Genomic DNA, 19,887 nt, shown 5'->3' on the forward strand with positions numbered 1-19,887 from the left:
ATCTAATTTTTAATTTAACATTTTTTTTGGTCGAGAAACATCTAGTCAGATTTCTATTGAAAATGGCACCCCACCCGGAGCAAATGTTCAAACCTCATCCTACTTTCCAAACACTCCAGAGCTGTCATGAGAGTTCCTCCACATATGCAGTTCCCATGAAAGAAGGCACTTTAAAACAAACCAGACAAGACCAGACGGTGCACAGGTAACAAAAGGTTGGTTTATATGCGAACGTATAACATCTATAGTTTATTCCTTCAGACAATAAAGAAGATGGTGTGAAGGTGGTGGAGAAGCCCAATCCGGATCGTGTTTCCGGAGTTTGTTGGTCGCCCCCCCCCAATGAAATTGAGCTAAGTGGGCAGATGTTCACTATTCACAAATCCACTCTCCAATCAGCCCTGTAATCATCATTCATGAGAATCACGCAAATGTCATATTTGCTTGAAAAAGAAGTCCACGGTGGGAATTTCACTTTTCCCAAAAGCAAGCTGGTTACACAGTTTTAGAAGATAAAACCGAATCGGTTGTTTCGTGATACGGAGAGAATTGATCATCCCGTGTATGCATTTCTGACTTTTATATCAATCCACGAATCAGTGGATTTATTTTTTTTTGCTTTAAAGGATTCATTTGAATCTACTTTTTGCCCACCCTGGCATTAGTCTATACAAGAAATGTTGAAGACAATGAGATCTGGGTCAGGTTCCAATCCATCATTTTAAACGAAATAATGATTGAATAAAGCAGCGGCCTTCCTGACCCCCAAGTCGGACCCTCAGGATTTGACTGATTAATCTCAGCAGATCCTGAGCAGCCGCAGCAGGAACCCGGTGACACGCGCCTGGTTCCTTTTCCGTTGTGAACGGCCCGAAAAAGACTGCATCTGTCTTTTTGTGCTCGGGGCCGCGGCCATTCATCATGACACTTCACATGTAGATTAGGCCGGGTCTAGTGCGAGGACTGGTCGGGATCTGCCTTGTCCCTGGCGGGGAGCGTTATGCAAATCACAAACGGTTTTTCAATGTACCTTTTGTATGCAAAAGCAAACGTGCATTGAAGGGGGCACACAAACGTGGGGCGCACATGTTCACGGAGCGCGGCCTTAAATGTATTTACTACAGATAAAAAAAGGAAGAAAGATAAGTTCTCTTGAAATGTCAGCTTTTCAGGGGGAGGGGAGCAGAAACAGCAGGCGGGCCTTGACTCAATAACAACCAAATAACCTAAATAACACTCACACCAAATTACAGGAATAAATATTCCCGCAGCAGCTGAATTGGAGCGATTATCGTACATTATAGCCGTAAAGTTTCTCAACACTACAAGGGTTTTCTTTCTTTCTTCCCAAAGCCCGAATCCGACCTGGTCTTAGTCTAAATTCAGCCTCTTAATGTCACAGTCCTGCAGACACAGGAAGGGGACGCATGTGTGGCTGGCTCGTTTCTTTCTCGGACGAACTGGTCCTGCGGGTTACACACATGTGGGGACAAGGGGAGTGAAGGAGACATCTGAAGACGCGACACCCTCTCTGTCCCTCCGTCCCAGCCAACTGATAAAAAGCACAAAATTACCCTGCTGCCCTGAAGGGGTGCAGGGATGTAGTCACACGATCATTTATTAAAGGTTGAAAAGTGTTGTTTGTTACCCATTAGTTGTTCAGAATTAAAATTGACTGGCCGCAACCTTTGACCTTTATCACGCGGACAGAAGTAACTCGCCGATTGAAATCAAATTAAGCTGTTGACAGGATACAATAAATCGAAAGATTGTTGAGAAATCTAGAGATGTTCATCTGGTTATGCTAACTCTCATTACATACAGCGTCACTGAAATCATATAACCCGATTATAACCCGTCGTTACCAAGAAGATTTGTCTGGGTTTCTTGTTTTATTTCATTTTTAGAAGGAAAAAAGTTTTGTTTTATTTATTATATACGTGCTCCAATTTGATCTATTTGTGAGAAAAGCGTGCAACATATGTACATTGCACCCACAAGTTCTTTCACTTTTAATTAAAATTACACTCATTTTTAATTAAAATTGTACTCTTTAATCTATTTAGAGAGACCACAGTCACCCAGAAATCAATAAAGATCACACGCAGGAGCCGAATCCTCTGTTCCACACATGCCAAGCTCCAGTTGCGGCTTCTAAAGAGGATGCAGGCTTTCCTGAGTGGAAAATTCACTTTGGGCAGAGAAAACAATCATGGCTTGTAATTCAAATGTTTAATAGCAAAAAGTATTTACATGAAAAGGCTTAAGAGAACAATCTTTTAAAAATTCATATACATAAACTTTTGTGGAACCAAAAGAAAAACAAAACAATAAAAAAAAAACAACTCAACCATTCAATGGGAATTACACGAATGCATTCAACGAAAAAAGAAGAAAAAAAGTCCATTAGGATTTATAGCACAAAGACTTAGATCTTCAGATCAAGACAGTAAAACATGGGGCCGTGGGGGTGGGGGCATCATGGGAAATTTGTAAGTGTTGGCAGTGCACAATGACTGCGTGTGTGTGTTTTTTTTTTTTTTTTTTTTAACAACTGGAACACGAGAGCAGGGAATGTGCCCACACTGGGAGTTTATCCGCTAAAACACGTTCCTTTACAGATCCCCACATCATACTGAACTAGTGCCCCATGACGATGACCAAAATCCAAACCCAAATGGCTTTCCAAAATCCCACTTTTCCTGACCCACTCCTTACCCCCATATGGCTAAAAAAAAAGGGCGCACACATTTTCCCATAAAAAAAATTAAATAAAAAAAGGGTGAGGGCAGGAGGAGAAAGTGGCCTGGAAACAGTGCAGTGATGTTTTCCAAAGCCCCCCCTCTGGCGATGGCTCCCACATACTGTCTTCATTAGGACCGTGGGCCTGATTTGGAAACATGAGCGCAGGGCCCACTCTTAAACTACATTCTTCAGATTCCCTGTAAACAGCCGAGGGAGGGGTGGAGGGGGGAGAAGAGGAAAAAACAGGGTCAAAATGAATCACCGAAACACATCAACACACCACACACACATGCAGAGATAATAATAATAATAATAATAATAAAAAATGCTGCTAAGTAACAGATTTCTTCCATAAGTGAATTAAGACCTCCTGTGGCTGATTCTGTTCATTGGATGAGAGGAATTAGCAAAAAGCTTCAGTCTCTCTCTATTGCATTACACTTAACTCTGATCTCACGTAGTGAAAACCCGCCAGCCAATCAGAATCAAGTATTCAGACAGACCAGGCTACAAATGTAAAATAATACAAAAGTAAAAATATTCTATAAAATGCAAGATTACCAAGCTCGATACACTAAAAGCACAGAATGAACAGTAATACTTTTTTTCTTTAATACTTTAGAGATGACGAGCAAATTGTTTCACCACAGGCATGGAAATGGTGCAATACGATTGGTCTTTTCGAAAATGGTCCCCATCCGAATTGACTTGGCCTCATTTTGGTTAAATCTGGTGCAGCACATCTTGTAAATGTTCCCCAGATGTGTGGAGAAATGCTGCCACTGCCGCTCTTTATTACCTGCGCTAATCAATCTCAGCTCCTTAAACCCCACCCTGGGGGGGGACGGACAGCATTTGCCCCCCTAAAACGAGCAATCTGTCCCTGGGTACACGACAAGCGGCCAGTCAACTCCGCCTTCCCATCTTTTTCCTCCTAAACCGGACGGAAATAGACTGCGCCACCGCAGCAGAGTCTTAATTAAAAATCGGGGTTTAATTACGTGTCAGCAGACACATTAGCGGTGTGATGACTTTCTCTGAAGAGACACTGAAGTCTCTCCAAAAATCTGCTCGAGGACACCCAGAGGAAATGATCTAAATCCTGATTAAACCGCCGGTCTTAACCAACCCGAGCGGGCCGGACGCCGGATTAATTACGGTCGCCACAATTCTCGTTAGGCGGCACGTTTGGCTGATAACTGGGTTTAAAAGCCGCATAATGCTGAAGAGAACAGTTTAATTGCCGGTCGGAATGAATGAATGTGCCGGCGGTAAAGGAGCAAAACAGCATCTTTAACCACAGCTAACCTGCCACTTTCCTTATTTTAATTAAACACAAAAAATAAAAAAGGTCCATAACAACCCGACTTTTTTTTTTTTTTTTGCAAGATATGTAATGATACAATAATTCTTCATAATCACGGGTGCCGTGCCAACTGGCCCGGAGGGGCACAAGCTGCCCAGCTGTTACACCGCATCCTGCCCGCCTCTATCACACGACTGGCCCCTATCAGCTAATAAAGAATACGCGCTGCGAAAAGAGCGTTCCCATTACGACTACATCGGACTGACCATCCAGCAGGTCAGTGGAGGTGAAAGTCTGTGCTGATCAGCTGTAATCAGGTTTATAAGCGTGGAAAAGAGGTCGGATCGCATTTTCACTCTTTTCTGACAACTTTTGCCTCAAAGTGTCCAGATGTAGATGAGGTGCACACACACACTCTCTCAATCACACACACACACACGTATCCATGTGTATTGAGCAAATAAAGTTTGAGTTGAAGGAGTGATGTTTACCATACGGTAAACACACACAGCACAGTAAACATGTCTGCAGGACGTCCCTTCCACACACACACACACACACACAAAGACACACGAGCATCTAATAAAGTACTGATGTAAAGAGCCACACAGCACAATGAAACTAAATGTAAAAAGTCGAACAAGAAAAGAAAGAAAGAAAGTGAAGTGATTGTCAATTGTGCTACACAGCACACGGTGCACACAGTGAAATTTGTTCTCTGCATTTAACCATCACCCTGTGTGAGCAGTGGGCAGCCATGACAGGCGCCCAGGGAGCAGTGTGTGGGGACGGTGCTTTGCTCAGTAGCACCTCAGTGGCACCTTGGCGGGTCGGGATTCGAACCGGCAACCTTCTGATTACGGGGCCGCTTCCTTAACCGCTAGGCCACCACTGAAAAGGGAGGAAAAAAATGTCACCGGGTTGAAGAAAATGTACAGTAATGTACAGCTTCTATTTATTTGTTGAATCAGATGATCAGTAGAGGCAGAACATGGTATATTTTACACAGGCATAAGGTAATCGATGTGCGAAAAATGACAGTTTCTCGCTTTTTTGCGTGTGCACTTGATTGGAAGCTATTAGTTTTACTGGTGGCTCAGACAGGAAATCATCCAGCTCATAATACGATGATTTGGTGTCTGAAATCAACAAATAATGTACATGGTGGCTTTGTAATTTTATTTATTTTACAGAACTGTATATATTTAGATGTCGTGTGTTTGATGGGGCACTAAGTGAGCAGATGTGGTGGAGAGAGCGGGCACAAGTTCGCCGTTTAGCTTGTCTCTCCGAGGGCCTTCGTTTTCATCTGCTCCCCTCCGCCTGAACCCCCGTCCCTCTGAGGAACTGAAGCAGTGCAGACATGAGCCCCCCACCGCCCAACCCAAAACCACCACCAACCTCCCCCAGCTGCAGAAGAAAGGCTGGAGCAGACATTCCACACTCACACTCACACTCCCACTGCACACAAACACACACACTGGGAGTGAGGAGTGGGTCAGGGAGTGAGATGGGGGTCTCCATTCATACACATAATACATACACACAGAAACGCATGTCATAGTGGATGAAGCCACAATACAATAGTGTGTGTGGTGTTAACCATCACCCGTACCCCAGACAAGGATTTCAAGACATTTTACATGTACGGTATTTATCAGACGCCCTTATTCAGAGCATCTTACAATCAGTAATTACAGGGACAGTCCCCCTTGTCTTCCTCAGGGACGCAATGGTAGTAAGTGGGGTTTGAACCTGGGTCTTCTGGTCCATAGGTGAGTGCATTACCCACTAGTCTACTGACACCAATTGATTTAACTCCCTCCCTCCCTCCATCCCTCCATCCAGACACAGACAGACAGACAGACAGACAGCTAGCTGCCGGCTGGATATTTTGAGATGTGGACCACAGTCGCCCAAACAGTGACACCAACTCAACGCAGCATCACACTACCTGTCCCTGGGGAAGGTCCCATGGTGTGTGTGTTTAATGGGGGGGTTGAAAAGAAGGGATGTGACCCACCTAAGAGGCCAGTGAGTGAATACACCATCATGTCACACACTAGAGGATGTCTAAATAAACACAGCCACGGCCTGGACGTCCTGACAGGCCCCTCAGGGCCAACGAAAAGTAGTCCCATCTGAGGTATGATGGCAAAGTCCGTATGTGTGTTTTGAGAAAGAACACATACCACATGTGTGTACTGTATGTGGCAGTACTGTGTGGTAGAGCTCTGGCAGGCGTCATGGCGATTACCTTTGATGGCAGTGACGACCCGCTCCAGCTGCTGGGCGTGGTTGTGGTCGGGTCTGCAGCTCGGACTGACCTCCAAGGAGTAGTCAGGTCCGTACTCTGTAAAGAACTGGATGGGGAACACAGCACAGGGATGAGAAGTGCGTCAATCCGGCCGGGAGTCTGGAAAACTCCAGCTTCCCGACCTACACGACTGTTTACAGTGAGAGAAAACAAAAAGCAGCAACAGTTACGCCACACGCTACGGAGCAATCGGGTTTGAGAGCCGTCAATCCGTTGGGCTCCTCCTACTTTAAACTATGAAAAATATAAAAATATCATTAAAGATCGTGTTCTGCTTGCCATAAATAATTACACATTGAAAAGGGCAGGGATTGGCCACGCCACAACACACACACACAAACACACATCTGTGCATCTCTATGGTTTAAAAAGAGTTCATACGTCTGCTGAACTGTACATCCAACAAGTGCAACCGTTCGAACCCTTGCCGTAGCCTCCTTAAAAAGCCAGTGCAGACGTATCTCACAGGGAAAAGCCCAGCATGCCTTTGGATTCTTCTGGGACTTGTGGTCATCCAGTCTACTAACAGAATGCATACTCCACATTGCTTCACTCTCTCACACACACACACACACACACACACACACACACACACACACACGGCAGGCAGGCGAGTTCTCTTCCCAGTGCTCATATTAAACCCTAGATGCATCCCGGCCTTAATTTGACCTCAACAAAGGCGGCCAAAAGGAGTCAAACCTTCTTTTTTTCGGTCCGCGAATGGTCGCAATTAATAACAAAGCCGTTTTTTCCCACGCTTTGCCAGTCGGACCGCCACTGGCGGTCTTGATGCACCGAGGGCCGGTGCGCTCGGGTCCTACAGCAGGCGATGGAAACGTGCAAGTGACGCGGCGCGCAGGCCGAAGCTTCTCTGCTTTCAATTATCTCCATTTTTGTTTACGCGGCCAACCTCCGGCCCCAGGGCGGTCCGACATACGGGGGATTACAGAACACGTCTGTATTCTCGCTCACATGCGCACACCCCGAGAGGGGACGGGGCGCAGGATCTCGCTTCCATTTTTTCCCATGAACCCGAGCTCCCCAGCACAGATCTGACTGCGATGGCGCAGAGGGCTCAGCAGTCCGGCTGTTTGCTTTGGACCGCATGGAGGTCTCTTTGAAATCGAGAGAGAGAGAGAGAGAGAAAGAGAGAGCGAGAAAGTGGGCTGGGGGGGGCATGTAAATGTGTATGCGTGTGGGCACACAAGAAAGCAGAATGGCTGTACAAAAAACCTGCAGGGCCTTTGGTCTACAGGGCTGAGGTGGAACCATTGACTGATGCAGTAACAGGTGGGAGTGGGGGTGGGATTGGTCAGAAATTAAAAGAGAAACTAGCATCTTTCAGGCAGGATAACTGCACTTTTAAAGATCACAATGTCCTTGAGGATAGGGTGATATTAAGAAAAAAAAAAAAAAAAACTTACATAACATTTCAGGCTCTACTGGAACTGTTAGTGATGTGCTGGAACTGGAGACACTTAAATTATCCAACGTCTTGCTCAGGGACACAATGGTAGTAAGTGGGATTTGAACCTGGGTCTTCCGGTTCATAGGCGAGTGTGTTACCCACTAGGCTACTACCACCATTACCAAGCCAACATAGCCTCAAGCAGGCATGGTACTCGAATAGACTTCAAGTGTACATAAAGGCATTTTATCAGACGTCCTTAAAAAGCGAAGTGATTGTCACATGTGATACACAGCAGCACAGCACACACAGTGAAATTTGACCTCTGCATTTAACCCATCACACTGAGTGAACAGTGGGCAGCCATGACAGGCGCCCGGGGAGCAGTGTGTGGGGACGGTGCTTTGCTCAGTGGCACCTCAGTGGCACCTTGGCAGATGGGGATTCGAACCGGCAACTTTCTGATTATGGGGCCGCTTCCTTAAACGCTAGGCCACCACTGCCCCTGTCCTTATCCAGCGTAACTTGCAATGAGTAGTTACAGGGACAGTCCACCTGAAGACCCCTGCTTAGAATGGTAGTAAGTGGGGTTTGAACCTGTGCTCTTCTGGTTCATGGTGCGAGTGTCTAACCCACTAGGCTACCACCACCCCGATAGATATTTCCCTCCTTTTGGCATTTTCGTGATGGTGGTCACATCACATTTAAGACTTTAAGACCTTGAGATTTCTGAAGGCCTCCCCACTCCCATCTCACCCAGGGAAAAGGTGGCAAGAATTACATCCAGCTCCAAAAAGACCTCCACTACGTAGACGTAACGCAAGGGAGGAAAAGATAGGTGAAATATTTAGGCAAATAATCCCCACGATGAAACAATAAATCAGATAACGACCATGTGCGAGGCAAGCAAATTAACACAATAAAGTCCAAAAAAGTAAAAAAAAAAAAACCCCGTTCGGTCTGGAGTTCAAAGTTCCCGGTGTCACTCATCCCTGCTCATTGTCTCTTTTAGCACCGCTCATCTACCCTGGCGGCTTCTCCCTGACCTCTGACCCTTCATCTCCCACCCCCGGAGAAGTGACACTCCTGCCCGGCGGCCCTTGATTTCCTGCGCTCGCGTTTCCGTTATTTCTTCGGGGCTGCCGGGTTTGGGAGCCGGCCGCTCTCCAGATAAGCTGGCAGCTCGACACGCCCCGCACCAGCAAAAGGAGGAAGTGCTGGGGAAGTGCAGGATATTTCCCAGAATCCAATCTAACAGCATTGGGCGTCTTGGTACTATGTGCCCCTCCGGCAATTATGCAAGGGGACAGAATTTTCCAAAAACACAAGGAACGGGATTAAAACGAATACACAAAAACAAAGAACTAACGGAAAAACGGCGGAAATGCATGAAGGGTCGGCCAATCAGGAGATCCATTTCAAACAAAGCTCCATAAACATTTACTTAAATAGAACATCGCCCTCGGTATCTTGATATCGGTGTATAAATTTAGAACTGAATACCATTGCTCAAATCACCATTTCGTCATCAGGCTATGGGCCACTGTCTTTCCAGAGTGAAGTTTTCCCCTTTTATTATCAATCCATCCATTCATTTATATAATGCTGATAAGTCAAGCATTGAAGGAAATTGGTTTTCCAAAGGTGTGCAATATATATATATATATACACACACACACACACACACACACACACACACACACAGCCACACCTTAATAAAATGGGAATGGTTGGTGATATTAACGTCCTGTTTGTGGCACATTAGTATATGTGAGGGGGCAAACTTTTCCAGATGGGTGGTGACCATAGTGGCCATTTTTAAGTTGGTCATCTTGGATCCAACTTTTGTTTTTTCAATAGGAAGAGGGTCATGTGACTCATCAAATTTATTGGTAATTTCACAAGAAAAACAATGGTGTGGTTTTAACGTAACTTCTTTCATGAGTTATTTACAAGTTTCTGACCACTTATAAATTGTGTTCAATGTCACCAACCATTCCCATTTTATTAAGGTGTATCCATATAAATGACCCACCCTGTATATATATGTGTGTGTGTGAATATGTGGGAGAAAAAAATAAAATAAAAAAAATAATTATACATATATATATATATATACACACACACACACAGACACACACACACACACACATATATATATATATCAAACCAAAGAATAACAAGATAATGATCATTTGCAAGGCAAGACATTTAACACGGGGAGACAAAAACAGGGAAAGGCAGCCCATTGTGTCTGGAGTTCCTGGTGTCACTCGTCACTGCTCATCGTCTGTTTCAGCACCACTCCATAAAAAAAATTAAAAAAAAAAAGAACAGCCAGGAACTGTAATCATTAGTTGAAGAAACACTTTTTTTTCTTCTTTTTTAACCAGGTTAAAATGTTTGCATGAAGTTACTTGTCCTGCCAAGTCGCCTGAGGAAGGACGACGCTGGACAGAGCTGCGGCTTCCAGCCTCTAAATCATCCCTCTTCGGCACAGACTGAACTCGCTGATATCCCAGCACGCCGCACATTTTAAAGACGGGAACATCTCAAGCCAGCCTCGGGAGCAGGGGGGGCGGCAACAACTCTGACACTTGAGCCTTTTTTAGAGTCACATGGTTGCCTAAATTCCCCGGCACGGTAGCTGATGGTGTCATTGTGATCGGAATCAACATTATTCTTTAGTTTAGCTATATTTGGAATTTTAGGTAGTACAGAATAGGAAAAAACAAAGTGTAGACAGTTTTGTAGAGCCAATCGATCGAGATCCCAATATCAACACAACAATAATGGATGCAGAACAAAGGAAAAGTGAGCGTGATTTTCATATGTTTCTACAAACACAAACGCCCGCCGACAAGGCAATTCCGTGTCCGCAAGCAGAACAGGAGGCGAGACAGACAATACGCCACCCAACTTTACAACTTCCTCTGGGACACCACCTGTCTCATTGTGAGCTATCCCTGTCTGCTGCGCACACACACACACACACACACACACACACACACACACACACACACACTCCACATGCCTTTAAGCATGAATGCGGTTGTCTGATGATAAAATTGGCTTCTTCTACAATTAATTTTTTTTTTTTTATCCAGTCCACCCGGCTGAAATTAACGCTTTTATCGTCTTCGATGGTTTGTTTACACATCTCTATGGGAATATGTGGTTATTTCAACGCTGAACTCAATCTCTGTGGCCAACAGCAAATGATAAACCATCTTGCGGTCAGTTTTCCTATTAAATATTTCCCATCTTTCCCATCACCATTAAAACATATACAATGTCTGGCATTTTGAACATGACTCTTCTCGTTTTCCGTGTTGTTGTAAAGCTGCTACGTAACTAACACACACACACACACACACACACACACACACACACACTCTTTAGATGCCATTCGCACAATGTAATCTAAAGGCAGCAGACGTGGTTGCCGCCGCCTCGCTCTCTTCTTTCCTTCCATCAGTCAGCGTCGGGGTTGACAGATCTGAACCCTCAACGCGACTTTCGGGAGCTTCGGACACCACCGTCCGCGGCAGCCCGTTCATAAACGTGTCGACGTGTGTGTGTGTGTGTGTCTGTACTTAGTGAAGTGCTGACAGTGCTCACACAATGGAGGGAAATGATGCAGTCCGTCCTTCACAGAACACAATTGCCACATCTCTCGCTCGCTGGCCGTTTAAAAGATGAGCAGTCAGAAAACAATCGGAGAAGGATGAGAGGGGGGGGGGCAGGCAGGCTTTTTGGATGTTATTTCTCTGGGCAGAGCTGGGAACAGCCGAGCGGAAATGGGCAAAAAAAAAAAAAAAAACACGCTGCTAAAAAAGAAAGGGGAGGATGTGCAGATGTTTGGGAGTGTGTGGGACAAGAGGGACGTTTCCACCTCACACACACACACACACACACACACGGACCGACCCAAGAGTAAATCAATAGAAAACCTCTCTGGAGGACACAACTGCTCTTCACAGTAAAAAGAAAGACTGTCTAGAATTTCCTTACCAATTCAGTACTTCCTTGGGAAGAAGAAGAAGAAGAAAAAAAAAAATATATATATATATATACACACACACACACACACACACACACATACATACCTTCTAGTGTTGAGTTCAAGCAGTTCCCGAACCCCCTTTCCCACTATTTATTATAATTCACTTGTAACTGTAGCTTCTATATGTGACCTCCATCCTTTTCTACTTGAATCAGTGATGAATGTACCATTTACTCCCACTTGTGCATGATTCAAAGACACCTTTTGGGACAAAGGCACACACGGGCACGCTTTGGTGACGTACGAAACGCATCGTGTGGGGATATTCAATCTGTCAGTTCACACTGCAGTCACATTTGCGCAGATCACTTCTGTTTGATAAGTCGTGTGTTTGTCCCCCTCTTGGTAATTCCAGGGAATGTGCTACGGCTTGATTGAATGCAGCGTTTTTCCTGGTAATCCCATCAGGCGGACGAGGACTGAAGAGCCGGCCCGAGTTCGCAACGATGGGTTATCGGCAGTGACGGGTAAATCTCCGGCACAGAAGGGCCAACAAAGCCCCCCGAACAACGAGCCGACAAAACGGGGAAAAAGCAGCTGCGCCGAGGGACTCTGAAGTGTCCAGAGGCCACCACTCCGAGCGAAGGGCATTCCTTCATCCCCGTTGCTCTCAAAGACCCCGCTGTGTGTGTTCACGGCTGTCTGTCTGCGCCGCATTGTCGTGTGTGTTTAGAGAGTTTGTCTGTGTTTGAGGACCACAGAAGCGGTATTCAACTTTGAGACAGCGAGAGACAGAAATGCGGGTGTATTTGGGAGTATATGTCTGAGAGATCATTTGTTCTGGAACTGTCTGTGTGTGTGTGTATCTAGCCAGGCTTTCTACGGTAATTCTCTCACTCCTCTTTATTCCCCTCCTCATCCTTTCTCTCGCTCACCTTCGTTTTTTAATCCTTCTTCTCTTTGCCACAGATAAATGTTTTTTTTTTGGTTTGGAATGGATGGACACACAATAACAGAAGTGCTGAGTGACTGAAGGGGGTCTGTCCATAGATAAAGAGAGTGTGTGTGTGAGTGTGTGTGTGCCGCTGCTCTTTGATGGCTGGGGAAGAGAGGGGAACAAAAAGTGAGTGGGGGGGGGGAGAGAGAGAGCTGATTCAGTTCTCCTACCCAGCCAGCAGCAGCAGAACGGGACTGTGGGTAGGGTCAGGACATTCTGTGCAGGGCTGTGGCAGCTGGGAAAGAAGCATCACCCTGAAAACACCCAAACGAACCGTGTATGCAACAATTCTCGCACTTTTCCGCGTCTCGGTTTTCCTGTTTTTGTCTTCGTGCAGAGCTCGGGTTCCTTACAGTAAGACTGTGCCAAAAGCCTTTACAACACGGAAAAAGAATCTAAACACATGACAAAACAACAGCAACATTGAATCCATAACAAGGCTCAATGTCGGACTACAGTGACAGCAGCAGCCCAGGAAATATAGGTCCCTGGACGAGGCTCACGTGGAAGCGTGAGGGCCAAACTGGGCCAGAGCCTCTCCAAAACTGCACGTCTTAGGAGTGTTAATGGTGTTCAGTTTGCTGTGCTAGAATTTATAATAATCTGAATTGTTTTACTTTTGATAAAAAGTGAAAGCAAGCGAAAGTGGAGTTACTGTCATTGTGAAACACTGCAGCGCAGCACACGGTGACACAACAAAATGTGTCCTCTGCATTTAACCCATCAACCTTGGTGAGCAGTGGGCAGCCATGACGGGCGCCCGGGGAGCAGTGTGTGGGGACGGGGCTTTGCTCAGTGGCACCTTGGCGGATCGGGATTCGAACCGGCAACCTTCTGATTATGGGGCCGCTCCCTAAACCGCTAGGCCACCACTTCCCCTAAAGTGATCTAAAATGATTAAAAAGTCCATGTTTGTGCCAAGTTGAACATAACAGTCCACAAATCAGACCATGACAAAATTATGATCGTTATAAGATTACAGAAGGACACTTTTTGCCCATAGTACCTAACCAGTTAGAATGCGATTATCCGACTGGCAAAAAAAAAAATGTTGTTCCACAAAGTATAGCAGTCACCCATACAGCAATTATACAGTGCATCTGGAAAGTATTCACAGGCCATCACTTTTCCCAAATTTTTTATGTTACAACCGTATTAGAAACTGGATTAAATGCATTCTTTTTCCCCCACAGAATACGACACACAACTCCCCATAATGACTACGTGAATAAGTTCGCTTGAGGTTTTGGCAAAGGTATTACATATTAAAAATGTACATAGGTATTTGCAGCCTTTGCTCAATACTTTGTTTATGCACCTTTGGCAGCAATTACGGCCTCAAGTCATTCTGAATATGTTGCCGCAAGCTTGGCACACCTATCCTTGCCTAGTTTGGTTCATTCCTCTTCGCAGCACCTCTCATGCTCCATCAGGTTGGATGGGAAGTGTCGGTTCCCCAGAGATGTTCAATCGTATTCAAGGCAATTCACACCCCACCCCACGAAGATGGTAATTAGTTTATATTCAGTCTTTTCTTATATTCAGGCTTGGTCTCATCATTCCTTTAACAGAGCTAAGGTCAGTTTCCTGGTACTAAACACTCCAAGCAGCCTGATGATGGTCATTATTTTATTGATTTTTATAGCTCTTGGTATAAGTCCAGCAGCAAAAAGATAAGTTTTCCAGGGAACTGGGGAAGGGGCGGAGCTAGGAACTTACCATGGCATGGAGTTGGAGAGAGGAATATGGGTAGCTATGTAAATGATTTTATTAAGTGAATGTATTTTAAAAATGTATGAAATGTATAAATGATAAACTGATTATTTGAATGTTATAAACTGTATCGTTAGACGTTTGTCAATAGATGATTGATTTATAGTTTGTTAGGTAAATGGTTGGGTCCAGGTCTATTAAGACAGGCCCAAGCTTTCAGTCGAGAGATCATAGAAGAGAACTGAGCAAGAAAAGATAAGTTTTATTGATTTTAGAGAGGCTGACTTAAGTTTTATTGTTTATATTTTAAAAACTGTATTTATTGAAGTTTTTTTATCATATAATTTAATAATCTGTGTCTACAACTGCTATTGTGTCGTCTTCCCTTCCACAATCAATGCTCAACTGTTCTGCACAGGGGGATCTTCAACGTTCCCGTCCGAGACACTGAAGACACATCTATGTCAGCTTCAACCAGGAACTACAGCATGGAGGTGATTACAGTTCTCCAAACCCCGCTACATAGCCGCAGAGTTGAGTTGCGTGTCGACGGTGTCCTGTTTGTAATTCTGTTTTTAAGTTAAGCGACAGCGGGCCTCTTGTGCGCCCTTGTTTCAACAGGGAGATTCTTAATGAGGCCACAGCGGGTCAAGCATGTGTTAAAGGTCAGAAACAAGAGCATCTTTTATTTAGTTGACCATGAAAACCCCCTCGGCTGCTGTAAAAGACCCTCTTTGTCAGGGTAGAGCAGAGCAAGGACGGAGGGGGGCCTCCACTCCTCACTGTACATAAAAAAAAGAAAAAAAGAAACTTTTCCAAGATAATTATGTGGGAATTTATAATCAAGTTTCATTTTGAAGGGGGCAAAAAAGAAACAAAGCAAACGTGGTTCCACCAAGGAAGGAAAAGTGCAGAAATAAATCACAAGTCGCCCCTCTGTAAGTCTCAGGGGACAGAGTGGTATTGTTCCAAAAGCCACCCGTACCCCCACCCCCCTCCCTCCCGAATCACCTGAAAACAAACCCATTTATTGAGAGCCAGTGGGACATGTTTGATTAGAGGGAGTGACTCAGCAGAGACGGAGGGAAGAGAGAGAACGAGGGCGAAGGAAGGAGCTCGGGGAAGAGAGAAGATATCTGCTCTGAAACGGGAGATGGCGGAGGGGGGCGTGAGGGGGTCTTACCTCGTGGTCCGGGATCTCTGAGGCCAACGATTGTCCCAGGACAGTGGCTGTCAGATAGGCCCAACATCGAGCCGTGTTGGCAAGGTTATAGCCCCCTATCCCGGCAGAGAGAGCGACGGAGTCAGCAAAAAGGCTCCATTGTGCTGCTGTAATGACTACCTTTCATGTGCAGCTTGGCTAAGAAGGCCTGCAGTTCTGATCTTATTTTAAAATGGCCTAAAATCTCCAACCCACCCCCCCCACTTAACGAAAGACTAATTAAGCTCCTGGCTAAGGCTGCTGCCTGGTGAAAGGTACAGGCAGACCTCTTGCAGGACTGCAACTACAACTTATTTCAGTTGTACATCAAGACCAAAACATTATATATGACATTTTTATATTGCTTTACAGACCAATCCAGACTAGTTTAAACAGGCGTGTCAGATTGGCAGACCACGACTTCACCATGGTTAACCATGCAAGCTGGAGGCATCAGCTGAAGCTCCTTGACTGGGGCGAGGTCACGTGTTGCCAGACTGAATTGTGTGCTTGCCATGGTCTGGGTGCTTGAAGCTGAATGTTGAGATAAAAGTTCAACCTTCCAGGCACAGCCAATCATATCAATTAAAGAAATACGGTAGGACGGCCGGTGCAGACCATGTTGGACATATCGTACGCCGAGTGGAGAACAAATAGAAGACGTTTGGAGTCATCAAAACAGTGGACATGCAGACACAAGCATACCTCCACCCAGCAGCAGTGTGGGCAGCTCCCAGTCCAGCACATACTGGAGACACTTGCCCACACCCACGGGGGTCATGTTGAAGGAGCACATGGGGTCTCCGGCCATGGTGTCAGCCCCCAGCTGCATTACAACAGCTTCCGGGTTAAACAGCGCCCGCACTTCCTGCATGACGCTGTGTTTAAAAAAAAAAAAAAAAAAAAATCATGTAAGCATATAATTTTCTTCAAAGAGCAATTTCATTGACTATCTAGCAATAAGTCACCAACCTGGTAAAAACCTGGTAGTATCTATCGTCACGGATACCATCCTCCAGGGGAACATTGACCGCGTACCATCGCCCTTTCCCAAGGCCTGTGTCACTCAGGTCCCCAGTTCCTTAGGAAGTGAACTACTTTAATTTCACATGTATGTTCTAAAATGATTGAGATTTTCACTATATCTGTATTTAGAACAGTATTCTAAAGTTTCATATGCAGACGTATAAAAAAAAAAAAAGATGTCAGGTGACCGGTTGAATGATTAATAAGACCAGCAACAGACTCACACCTTGACGGATTATACGTATATAAATCAACTGAAAAGACCAGTCAACATCACAATGCGGAGCTGGGCTGACCTGGGAAGAAACCCGGTGAGAACTTGTGCAGTGACACGGTCATTACTTTGGAGGTAAAGGTAAAGGCATCCTCGACCCCTGCAGGAGGACAAAAGGGTGTCTGTTAGAGCGTCTCAGGTGCGCCCGGTTCTGTGATGCTGCAGGAATAAGAGGCAGCATTGTGTAGAAGCCGAGCATATTACTCATATGGCAACATTTCTGATCTGCCCCCCCGGCCACGCCCTCATCTCTACGAATGGATGTGTGCTACTGGAGAACGTCCCCAGACTTCGCTGGATTGAGCCTGCGAGTGCAGATGTTCCTCTGGGCGCAGGCGTGCGGCTTCCAGTTCACTTCATCCACCTGGCTGGATGCACTGTGCCCCCTGAATTTGGCAGGCCAGTGGGGGTTACTGTTACAGTAATTATGATGGTGGCCTTAATGACGGAGGGGTCCTGTTACCGTCGCCGTGGTGAAGGTCCACGTCGATGTAGAGAACCCTGTCGTGCTTCTCTCGCAGTTTCAGGATGCCGAGAACAGCATCGTTCACGTAGCAGAACCCAGACGCCTCATCCCTGAGTGATAAGGAAAAAATAAACAAAGCACCATCAAATCAAATTTTTTTTTTGCTTGATATGACATGATTATTATGATTTTCATGTGATTTTAAAGCCCTTTGACTATTTTGCTTATTTTGGCATGGCCATATCAAAGGCATCTTTGAAGTGAACTGAAGTGAAAGAGAGGGACACACAGACATTCACTTGAACCCCGCTGTCACAAATGAAAGCAGATGTTCGAAGTGTGGAACAGTGTTCATGGCAGGGCCACATGAAAGCACAGACCGCATCTACAAATTCATCGCAGTTCACTCTGTAATAATGTTTTATGCAACTATCCCTCTCGGTATCACGAGATTAAACTCAGTCACAGACTCTGAGCCAAAAACAAAGATCAGTATTTAGTTTGGAGCCGAATGTGCGTGTTATCAGCGATTCCTCGAGCCCTTCGTACTTCTTAGCGTGATGCCAGCCGCCGGCCCAATTGATGGCCACCTCGCACTTCCCGTCCAGAAGAGCTTGAGCAGCTGTCAGCGTGGCACCCCCAACGGCGGCAGCATAGTCAAAGATACCCTCCACCACAGGACAATCATAACCTGGAACATTTTTTCAAAGTTTATAAAACTCGAAAAGTTGGCAAGAGCAGTGAAATTCATCCCACAACATTAACATAACATAAGGCTACAGTATCTGTTTTCTCAAAGGGGTAAAATATTGCAGTGTCAGGCTGTCACAGAGAATAAGTATACATGGCCTTTATCCTGCGGGTGGTCGTATGATATAGTTGCTTTAGTTCGCCCTCTGCTGTCAAGACAGGAGGAGTGCAGGTAACATGCAGGAGCCAGTTCATGCCCCCCAATAAAAGAACAAATTGAGAACTCTACCGTTTTCTTGTGATGTTTGAAAAAAAGTTATACTATACCTAGTCCAAAGTCTACAGACTGGGGATCGTCATTGTCTCCATCTTGGCTGATTTTGTGTAGATGCTGCAGGTATGAGTCGGTGTGGAACGCTGCCATCTCTTCCATGGTTGCAACACGGGGCTTCAGCACTCTGAATTAGAATTTTTGGTTTTAAAGCATTGAAAAAAAAAAAAAAAAACGCTTACATTAAAGATAAAACGGCATCATTATGGAGGTATATTACGGTTACTTGTCCCACAGATACTTGCGATATCTACAGCGCCAATGTTTCGAGTGGTGACAGCACAAACGCAAAATATAATTACAGCGACAATGAAGTGATCGTCATTGTGAAACACTGCAACAGAGCACACGGTGACCCAAGGAAATGTGTCCTCTGTTTTTAACCATCACCCTTGGTGAGCAGTGGGCAGCCATGACAGGCGCCCGGTGAGCAGTGTGTGGGGACGGTGCTTTGCTCAGTGGCACCATGGTGGTTTCAGATGTTTCAGCACTTCCAGAAATATAATGGCAAAAGTATACAGTGTGTATATATCTCAATTAAATATATTCAGCACTTTTTATAATATACATTTGCACAAAGCGACACACAATATAACAGTCTCAATAGAATCTCATCCCAACAGTAAGACAGTTCTCCTAGTAAACACCAGTATTTAAAGAAGCCTAGGCTCGGTACTCTAGATTGGCCGATCTGCAGACACCAGGTATTGGTACCAGGATCGGATCTGATAAAAGAGTCCCTGCTTCTGCCTCCTCCACTCCGGTCAATTTCCGACAGTCCATTACACTGAGAACAAACTTCCGATACCGACGTGAAATTTCAGCGATCAGCAGGCACTTACTTCATGTGTGGCAGCAAACTGTACGCTTCTATAAGAGAATGGACCATGCTTGCCTGACAAAAAAAAGACCCACATGTAAACAGCAGCGCGGCGTTACTTCATTCATCGTCTGGACGCTCGTGCTAATGCTAACGAACTCACCCGATTGGGCACTTTAGACAGAGAGTCGCATGTTTCAATGTATTCCCGACTGTGGACATAAGCGACAGTTCGCTTCGTGCGGTTGTCATCTTCTGAATCCTTATTGTTACTCATTTAAGTGCAATGAAACAAGGTAGAACCGCTGCTGTGTACGCTAGATGATGAGCCGCCACTACAGCCGCTGCTTCTTCCTCCTCTTTCTGGAATTCACTGTATAGGACAGCGGTGCTCGCAGGCGCATTACCGCCACCTACCGGACCGCCGTGCGTATCACACAAGCTTAATTACATAACAATTAAAAAAAAACGAGAGGAAATGCTTGTGGAACAAGCATTTGTAACAAGTAAAATGAAATTAGGTGGGTGATAGTAGCCAAGTGGGTAACACACTCACCTATGAACCAGAAGACCCAGGTTCGAATCCC

The 19,887-nt window shown here is 45.3% G+C and overlaps 1 protein-coding gene across 4 annotated transcripts; it reads right to left on the minus strand.

Annotated features, from left to right (window-relative positions):
- Nucleotides 1–2,217: 2,217 nt before the first annotated feature.
- hdac8 (histone deacetylase 8) lies at nt 2,218–19,664 on the minus strand. 4 transcript variants are annotated; one of them, XR_003750552.1, is made up of 12 exons: nt 19,464–19,664; nt 19,323–19,375; nt 18,477–18,607; nt 18,009–18,150; nt 17,457–17,569; nt 17,016–17,093; nt 16,666–16,774; nt 16,399–16,571; nt 15,676–15,770; nt 6,309–6,414; nt 4,873–5,398; nt 2,218–2,942 (listed from the first exon to the last, which is right to left on the minus strand). XR_003750552.1 is itself a non-coding variant. In XM_028989448.1 (11 exons), the coding sequence occupies exons 1-11, from the start codon at nt 19,575–19,577 to the stop codon at nt 2,920–2,922; spliced, it is 1,137 nt and encodes a 378-aa protein (XP_028845281.1). In that variant the 3' UTR covers nt 2,218–2,919. The 4 variants fall into 4 exon arrangements, 1 of the variants encoding a protein (XP_028845281.1); XR_003750551.1 differs by having other exon boundaries at nt 4,862–5,398; XM_028989448.1 differs by lacking the exon at nt 4,873–5,398 and having other exon boundaries at nt 19,464–19,577.
- Between the last annotated feature and the right edge of the window lie 223 nt (nt 19,665–19,887).

Source organism: Denticeps clupeoides, chromosome 1, assembly GCF_900700375.1.
Source record: "Denticeps clupeoides chromosome 1, fDenClu1.1, whole genome shotgun sequence".
NCBI lineage: Eukaryota > Metazoa > Chordata > Actinopteri > Clupeiformes > Denticipitidae > Denticeps > Denticeps clupeoides.

Bases quoted from the DNA above. Each gene is read 5' to 3' on its own strand.
- hdac8 (XM_028989448.1), bottom strand. From the start codon at position 19,577: ATGAGTAACAATAAGGATTCAGAAGATGACAACCGCACGAAGCGAACT. The intron at 19,376-19,463 runs GTGAGTTCGTTA...TTTTTTTGTCAG, and splicing joins TGTCTAAAGTGCCCAATCGG to GCAAGCATGGTCCATTCTCT. The intron at 17,094-17,456 runs GTAACAGGACCC...GTCCTCCTGCAG, and splicing joins GGACCTTCACCACGGCGACG to GGGTCGAGGATGCCTTTACC.